Consider the following 9,617-nt stretch of genomic DNA (forward strand, 5'->3'; position numbering starts at 1 on the left):
ATGAGGCGACTGAGTCTATGGTCAGGGATACTCAAAATTTATACATCATACAGGATACTCTTTATAATACATAGGTCAGGGATACTTTTATAGTACAGTTTATACTCCAAAATTGAAGAAAAAGATCCACTACTGAAGGCGGTGCACATACGGCAGCAAAAGATCTTGACAAAAGCAGGTTTGAAGGGTTTCATGCAGGTAGGATGACTGCCTAGTGGACTGCCCAAAGTCAACCTTGTACGGCTGACTGAAAGGCAGTTAGTGATGTTGCTGCCACGCCGTCGGCACTCAGGTTGCTCCATATTCTGATGGCCTAAGGAAAGATGGAGAGTAGGTGGACATTAGTTCTGCCGCGTGGGACTTGCAGTTTCTGTCGATGTCGGTTTGTTGTGCGTGTGGCTGGTTGGTACAGTCCTGATGAAGGCTGGAAATCAAGTAGGCGACGCAGCATTAATTCCAGCATGCATGTCTTGTCCGCCGTTCTCCTCATATGGAGCTGGTCCAACTCGAGTCCTGGCCACCATCTTTGTGGCACTGGATGTGGGGCTAAAATCACCTAGGGGCCGAGAATGAATTGAACGAATCTAGCAACGCTTGGCGTGATCAAGCGTGCGGCAAAAGTTGCCATTAAAATTCCTCTTCGAATTATCATATAATATTATAAAATTTAGAGAAAGGCTCTCCGCGCTCAGGATCGTTGTTTACCATCTCTCAATTACTTAAAAAAAATCGTGTTGCTAGTCAGATTGAGTGGCAAAATTGAAGCAATGAGTGGCGATTTCGAACCACAGCAAGCTATGAAACATTTTATTGTCTCTCGAATCGGCTATGAGTCAGGCGTGGCCTAATCTTCATCGCCGATCGTAATAAACTATACAAAGATCAGAGGGCGATTTACCCGTGGCTGTTTAATGGCCAGCAGCGGCCGCAGTCAACAATATGTTTGGCCAGCATTGACCCAAGCTCGTATGTCAACAACCAGAGATAAATATCCCATTCACCTCCAACACGCAGTCACCTCCGAGTATTTATACCGCCTCTTTTTAGTGCATTTTCTCATTTATGGAAAAAAGGCGCTATTGTGCTCGTCATGTCCGTCTGTCTATCCGTGACTTCACGTTTACGTCGACGAGAAAATTCGCGCTCTGTCACTCACTGCAGTGAGCACAGAGTAATTTTTTTCAAATAATAGGCCATGTGCTTCTGTCTGGCAAAGGAGTCAAAACTAACTGCGTATATTCGAGGCGATTAAGGTCACCTTAAGGATCTAAAAAGAAGACGAACTTCAATTCAATCGCTTTGTGTGTGAACATATTCCACTGTTGCACTGTGATAAGTAATAGTGATTCAGTTAGCTGTAGTTCCTACTAATCGAGCACAAACAAACTACATTTGTAAAAAAAAACAGGCATCCAAGCGAAATTCTAATTTTTCAACTTGGAGCATGGTAATTGGCATTATTTAAATTTGGTTACAGCTTTACTTTTCAAAAAAACTGATATGTCAATTGATCGACTCGCAATTGATGGTAGTAATGTTTTTAATCAGTATTTCAACATTTTAATTATTTAAAAGCTGTCTGTTGCCAACGGCAAATGATTCAATTTTAGCGCAGGATTTAGGTATCATCACTCTATTCCATCAAGTGTAAAGATCTAAAAACAAAAAACAGGCTTTCGTTCAACCAATTTAATTCAAATGTAACTTCGTTTAAACAGGTAAAACAAAACTAGTTGAAAAAACTTTTCATTAGAAAACAAGGATTGTTTCAATCCAACAGCACCCAAACAACCACCATAACATTAAGACTTTCATAATACAAGTCCGCAAACAGTATTACTAGAACACAAACGTGGACAGCAATGAAATTCCTGTGAACGACTCGCATTTATCAGCTTCCAGACGACGGATTAAATCTGACGACGAAAGAAAACAATAAAAATTTGATTACCGTACTCATGCCTGACATGACAGGTAAGGAGCACGAAGAATGCTATCTTCGTAACTATTCATCCCTACAATTGAGACCCGACGCCTTATATCACGAGCTTGGCGGTATGCAAACAGAAACTACATTAATTAATGCTCGGAAGCGCTTCTGATAGGAACACACTCGTCTGATGACTGTACAATGTTTCTGCGCAGTTCACCTATAAAGCTATAATGATAGTTTTGCCAGAGTAAATAACAGAAAAAATATTAACTGTTATAGATTCAACTGTGTGGATTAAACTATATCAAAGTACATCCAATCGAGATATCAAGATTTGCAATCGAGAGTCAATGCTCTTCAACTGACCACCCTGGGGTTGTCGCGGACTTTGGAATTCAAAAACCCAAATTATATTAGGTGCTGAATACCGTCATGCCATTATTCAAATCAATTTCTTTCGCAACGCACATACCCTCCATTCTCTGCCTACAACATCGTCCACACAACACATTAAACGCGGGCGATGAGCGCTGTTCGAGAAATGGCAAAAATAACAATCCAATATCGAGAAAAATATTATAAATCATTCAAGAAACTTGCATGGAAAAGAAGAGCTGAAAGCTCGATCTAAGAAGAAACAATAACGCAAATTCGTAATACTCTAAACGACCTGGAAAAGTATAAATAAGTGGAAGGATACTTACGGGCGACCCAGCAAGAAGGTTGAATAAGAAAGTGAATATAATGCAACAAAATTGTTGTAGCTCACAAATCTGATAGAATTTCTCCGAAATCATAGGGTAACTCACCTAGATTCTTACAAACAATTAGTCAAACTAGAAGGAGGAACAACTCGGAGCAATTTCACACTAACCGTAAACTGACATGAAAGAAACAAGATTTGAATATTACGACCAATCGTGAGAAATCAAACCAAATGTGAACAAGTTCTTTATATTAAAATAGAAAAAATAATTGCAGCCTAATCACTTTTTATACTAATTCTGAAAATCCTAACATGGTAAACAGAAAAAGTATTAATCAAGTGTAACTACGTTAAAAATTCGAAAATAATAGCTTTGAATGAAGCAACTGTTGGAATGTAGAATAAGAATTAAAAATCAAACGAGCCGAAACAAAAATGAATTTTTTAATTTCAAACAAAAACGCCAAAAAAACCAAACATCTGTTGAGAACTGCAGACAACAGCCACATGTTTATGTATTACTGCTCATGATTGACATTATCATGAATTGCAACATTACTATGCTCAACACTGGTATTGAGCACACTGCGGTCCAATACAAATCACACCATAATTTTTATAATACATATGTTGCATAATGATGGTAAATTGGTATTGGAGCGTTGTGATACATAAATAACATATCGTACAAGTTTAAATGGAGTTAAGTTATGTCAAAACCGCACCCTTAAAATGAAATAAAAATTCAAACGAGTTCAGTTTGCAACTGACGACTTCGACAGACAACTTTGCAGGACTGCCAATGGATTAAAAGTTCCCAACATCAAAATTTGCAAATCGAATACCGGTAGTTGAAAACAGGCCATCTACTCAGACCAACATGGCACCCTCAAAAAGCTAGTATTCTCCTCAAATGATTAAGTGCTCCTCAAATGACGTAATATGACGCAAAGAAGCTCATAGTAGAAATCTCCCAAGTTATTCCTGACAGTGGAATGGCTACAGAAAACTTGATAACATTCATAACAGGCATTTAATGGATAATATAGGTTTTGTAATGATGAATGAATAATGCTCGACTTGGAGTTTTATATAAAAATAGTTAATACTGAAGTAAAAATAAGTGACAGAAGCAAAAACCCATGCCAAAAAAGCCTCCAGATATAGAAGTCGAGCGAAGGATTCGACATTGTCTTTCTGAAGTTAACCTTGATAATCTGACAACTGCCTTATTGAAGCAAGTTACCAGCCCTAATCAATAGATGAGACAGAAACTCTAGTGTTGCTACCAGAAAATTTCGAATTATTTCTTCTTTTTCTTGGCCTGTTTGGTCCAGGACTCAGGAGGAGGAGAGTTGAGCAGAACCAGGACCAGAATGACGAAGATTGTGCCAGCCACGCCACCGAGGAACTGATAAGGGTTCTCGCGCAGCCAGTCTGCTATTGCTTGCGTGACATCATCGCTGAAATTTCAAGTTTAGGTAAGTTCAAAGCAATCACTTGAGAGTGAAAATATTAGTATTGAGATAATTTTCATAAAATCGTTCATTGCATTAAGCTCCGTGCCAGCAAAGGCTCCAAATGATAATAGTTAAAAACAAACTGACCCATATAACTTGCGCATAAAGAAAAATGCATAGAATCAAACGTTCCAGCAATCAAAGTTTCTAATTCACAACTTCCAAAGCAATATCCTGAATTTCTCCCAGCAGCAAAATATATCAGTAACGACATAGTGTGGGCAACCTACAATGGGGATTTTGGCATGGGGATTTCCTCAGCCCTGGCATTTCTGAAGCCTTCCTCAGCGAAGGCTGTGAGAGCCGAGGCCGTGATGGGCACCAGAGGGAAGCGGTACATGCGGCCAAGCCGGAAACTGTGGACAATTTTTAATTAATTATCATATTTCTATGTAGCCTAGATCCAAAATACAAAATCAGCAATTTAGTAAGCATTTTTGAACTAAATTATATTGTTTTAAGAAATAAAATAGATAATAATTAAAGCAAAACTGCAGGCATGGTACATAAATGAAAAGAAAAAAGTGGTAGACATGTCCTATGCAAGCATAAATAAAGTGTATATAATAGCATTAATATGCTCAACAAATCAAGAGAAATCATCGACATCACTCCAATAAACTGACAGAATAACGCCAGGGAAGTCAGTGACTTCGAATCGCCGCGTTGTGACGGCCGCCTCAGCCTCTCTCAGGACCACGGCTACATTCTTCCTGCCTCTCAAGTTAGCAGCGGCCGCCTCGACGTGGGACACGATGCGCTCACAGGCCTGGCCACAGCCTTCCCTGGTGAACACCACCAGCCAGTCTCCTGTAGTCGCGCCAGTGCTTGCCTGTGTCTCGTGCTGGCCCATAAATAAATACACATAAGCAGGGTGCAGCGGCACTCGGCAGCCAGATGCATGGAAACATTAATAGTTCCATCGTAGCAATCAGTTCCGGCCGAATGGCAAAAGAGATGATGGCATACAAATTTATAATACAATACAAATTACAATGTGCTGTTGTTCATAAATTGCTCTTCTAAAATCACCCCCTAAAGGACATTGGCGGACATCACTTCATTGTTCATTTGAACATTGCTGTCATAAGTAGTGTCATTTGAACATTGCTGTCACTAATTGTTCATTTGAACATTGCTGTCATAGAAACGACATTTTACTGACCTCAAACGTTGCATCATTAAGCGACTTGACATTAGATTCTTTGTTTGCGAGAAGATAATTTAGCAATTCTTCGTCATCACTGAAGGAACTGGAAACAATCATTGGCTTGGTATTCCTAATAAATATAATGGTTTCAGTATCACGGGATCCACCCCAATGAATTTGAGTGTCGGGAGCATGGCACCGTACAACCCATGCTCCTAGAGCTTCTACTATCTCTTCCCGTACTCGCAGCAGCTGCTTCTCCAACGTGTCGCAGCCAGCTGTGCATTTTTCTCCTGAAAAATGAAGCTCAATGAACAATTGTATACTAGTATTGAAGCATAAGGTTTAGTTTATTAATTATATATCCGTATTTTAAAATATTCTGTACACAAATTCAGTTCAGATATACTGTAATTACTTATGTCAAAACCCAGTAGGATATTAGGCCTATGATCGTAGCGTAGGTAGTATGCAAGTGAAAGTATCAGGTCAGCTCACCTCTAGAAAACAAAACAAGTACATATTTTTCATCCAATACAAGCTGTTGAAGTTCAGCTTCAGACACTACCTCCAAATTTAACTGGTCAGGATCAGAAGTGCAAACTTGCGACAGCAAGATGGCAAATGTAACAAATATTTGGACCAACATGCCGCAAGCTCGATCAACTCGTCTGACGTTACACATCAACACTACTTCCACTTTTACCCTAAATAGGGTAAACTTTTTTGATGACATAAAAATGTGACTTAATTTTATTTCCGAAAAATCTCGACATTTTTCTAATATTCTTCATTATGCATAAAACTGTTTCTATTTGTCAAAACTAAGCGAATTTTTTCCGTATATGCTGACTATCAAAACTGAAAATTTGCGGCCGCTTTGTGAATTCTTTATGTCCACCCTTAATTATATATCCACCTATCAAGTCACCTTGAAGTTTAAATATGGAACAATATTAATATCAAGTCAAAATAAATAGAATTTTCTCTATATATACGTAATAATTGAATAATATAGGGGCAAAACAATTCACTCGATCGACAATTCTACGGACTCGCCAGCGAACTCGCCTGCGGACTCGCGCAACTGGGCCACTCATAATTCCTTAAATACTTAACGGTTCTGTATGAATTTTGGAATATGAGTATTAATTATCGATACGCTGCCGCAGGAATTATTACAGATTTTTACAGTAATTATTTTTTAATTAAAACCAATAAACGTATTTTTAAGCAACTGGGCCACTCATAATTCCTTCAATACTTACCGGATCTGCATGAATTTTGGAATGTGAGTATTAATTATCGATACTCTGCCGCAGGAATTTTTATAGATTTTTACATGGATTATTTTTTTATTAAAACCAATAAACGTATTTTTTAAGCAACTGGGCCACTCATAATTCCTTCAATACTTATCGTATCTGAGTGAATTTGGAATGTGAGTATTAATTATCGATACGCTGCCGCAGGAATTATTACAGATTTTTACATGACTTGTTATTAGGTTAGGTTAGGTTAAGTTGGCATAGGTTAGGTTGGGTTAGGTTAGGTTAAGTTAGGCTAGGAAATAATGCATGCAAAAATCTGCGCGAGTCCCAGTTGCGCGAGTCCGCAGGCGAGTCCGCAGGCGGGTCCGTAGAATTGTCGATTGAGTAAACAATTTTATGAATTCATAAAACTTGATATCGCGTGGGTCAGAGGGCTATGTGAATTTTATTAGATAAACAGCCTAACAGGTACACTAAACTGTTCATCCCGGGTGAGTTATTTCTCATTATTTCATTCCTCAATAAGGAAAAAACAAGAATTTTCCCCTAAGTAGGGGTTATTTTCTGACAACCTCATGTAGTTAGGGTAAATATTGATCTCGAATGGAGACTTCACGACAAAGTTCCTTTTCCAAGTTGTATATGTATTAGTATTTAATTAGATTGAGTATGAGAATTTTGCCTCTATCAATATTATCTACATATTTGTCAAGTTGTTCATATAGCTAAGGTGTATAAAATAAAAGTATTCAGAAGTTATTTTTTAATGCTTAATTGCTTATTGCTTCATTTCTTTGCTATTCCAAATTTCTTCCCTTGCATGTAGAATATTTTTATAACAATGCTTTACAAAGTATGAAAGTAACAAACTAATATTGAAGGCTGATCGTTTCTAGCTTCTACATTATATTAAGATGGCGAAAAATATCCTTTCGGCAACAGTTTGATAGATCATTTTATTATTAATTTCTAAGTGGAAACCAATGGGAATGGACAAATTCAATTTCTGAATTTCATGCTTCATTACTTGGCTCCTCAACAGGCTCAACTCGTAGTGACAAACTAGAGATTTTTAAAAATCAATTCATTTTTAAGTTCCTAGTTTACCTAAGACTAAAAATGTCACATGTATGTTTCTAGATTGGAATTTTTATACCTATGAATAAAATCTAAGGGTAAACACACCATATTCCAACACTTTAAGGATGTAGCAAGAAATGAATGGTTATAAGAAGATCACCGTATGCGCAACTCTAGTTCTGATTGCTTTACGTCACTCTCAAAACACCACACTATGCCATACCCAGGAATCCAGGATGGTGCCGTTTTCCGCGGATTAATCCGGCGGAAACGAGACTCCAAGCCCTTCTACTGGCGTACAACGCGGCGTACAAAGAGCTAAAATAACGTTATGGCGCACACGCCCCGCGTACGTCTGCATCTGGCTTGTCTCGACCTCGACGTACGTCTGCATCTGGGCGATCTGGCTTGTCCTGACGTACCGTACGTCCGCATCTGGCTTGCCTTGGTGTACGTTTGCATCTGGGTGATCTGGCTTGTCCTGACGTACCGTACGTCCAGGCCACTTTGATCGCAGAGAGCGCGCTTCTGTGTTGATCATTGGGCATCGGCTAAACCGATCGTAAATCGCGCGCGCTTGTGTTGATCATTGGGCATGGGCTAAACCGATCGTAAATCGCGCGCGCTTGTGTTGATCATTAGGCATCTTCCACTTTGATCGCAAAGAGCGTGCATCAGCATTGATCATTGGGTATCGGCTAAACCGATCGTAAATCGCGCGCGCTTGTGTCGATCATTAGGCATCTTCCTTTTTGATCGTAAAGAGTGCGCAATTCAGTATTGATCATTGGGCATCGGCTATATAGATCGTAAAGCACGTGTGTTTGTGACGATCGCCAGGCATCAATTGTAAAGTACGTGTGCCTGTGTTGATCATGCAGCATTGGCGAGGGTTACACTTCCGTTTTTAGCAAGCATATTGGCAACTTTCTTTCCTGGCGTACTGGCGTACATCCGAAAACGAACCTCCGGCGTACACGCTGCACCTTCCTGACTATGGACACTATGCACCAGCAATGATTAAACATCGCAAACTGTTGCCATATTTATTTAAAAGCCTTTAGAATTTAAATCTACAAAATTGCTGAATTCTGACGCTGTGTGTGATTGTGACAGTACGACTAAATTCGGCAATGAGCATATTGTGAGACTAGGGTAAATGCGGTATGGTATGAGAATAAACACTGACACTTGAAATAAAACTTCATTTAAGGTTTATAATTCTGTCAAAGGTTGACAGTCATAACCTTGAAGGGATCTGTCTGATCTAGTAAATCAATTAGTTAAAACCTGAGGCCTGAGGGGTTTGGGCTCGTTTATCATTGTCTGAATAACATATTAAGTATTCATTGGCCAGGGAAGGATAATGACAAGACGTGTATCTAAGCGTAAGTATTAAAGATAGGTTCACAGGATACACTAGATAGAAGTTACAGGATCAAAGCACAGTATGTGCAGTAATTTTGGAGATAGAGTATAATGACACTGCGTGTTGGTTGAGTGCCAGAGCCTAGAGTTAACTGCATGACTGCAGCTGAAGCCCGTCTGCCTAAGACTGAGACATGCTACGACTGACTGGCACTACGCTCTCCGAGCTTATATATGCGGTGACCCGCGAATAGTGATGTCACAGAAGGTGATGTAATAGTTGCTACTCGCTGATGACATTACGGCCTGACTCATCCCCCCCTTCACTGTAGATATGTGCTTGCTGCATTAATATAAAGCAAAGCTAATATGTGGGTTAACACATCAGTGTCATGTGTACAAGATTCTTAACAATGATCGGAATTGTTAATTACAATGAGACTGAACATTAAACATCAGTGCTTAGATTAGGCATTAATGAATTTGGCATTAATTTCAAACCTAATTTTTAAGAAAAAGGCTCAGTTACTAGAATTTACATATGTCAACAGACATCATAGTAGTAACTTAATATTACATAGAAGTTCAA

General features: G+C 39.0%; 1 protein-coding gene across 1 annotated transcript; it reads right to left on the minus strand.

Moving 5' to 3' along the window:
- Positions 1–1,674: 1,674 nt before the first annotated feature.
- On the minus strand, positions 1,675–6,218 carry LOC108669821. Its single transcript, XM_018157237.2, has 5 exons — positions 5,808–6,218; positions 5,325–5,602; positions 4,786–5,003; positions 4,390–4,515; positions 1,675–4,102 (listed from the first exon to the last, which is right to left on the minus strand). Exons 1-5 carry the CDS (start codon positions 6,043–6,045, stop codon positions 3,943–3,945), a joined length of 1,020 nt encoding a protein of 339 aa, XP_018012726.1. The 5' UTR covers positions 6,046–6,218; the 3' UTR covers positions 1,675–3,942.
- Between the last annotated feature and the right edge of the window lie 3,399 nt (positions 6,219–9,617).

The sequence above is a fragment of the Hyalella azteca genome, unplaced genomic scaffold, assembly GCF_000764305.2.
Source record: "Hyalella azteca isolate HAZT.00-mixed unplaced genomic scaffold, Hazt_2.0.2 contig10992, whole genome shotgun sequence".
In the NCBI taxonomy this organism is placed as follows: Eukaryota; Metazoa; Arthropoda; class Malacostraca; order Amphipoda; family Hyalellidae; genus Hyalella; species Hyalella azteca.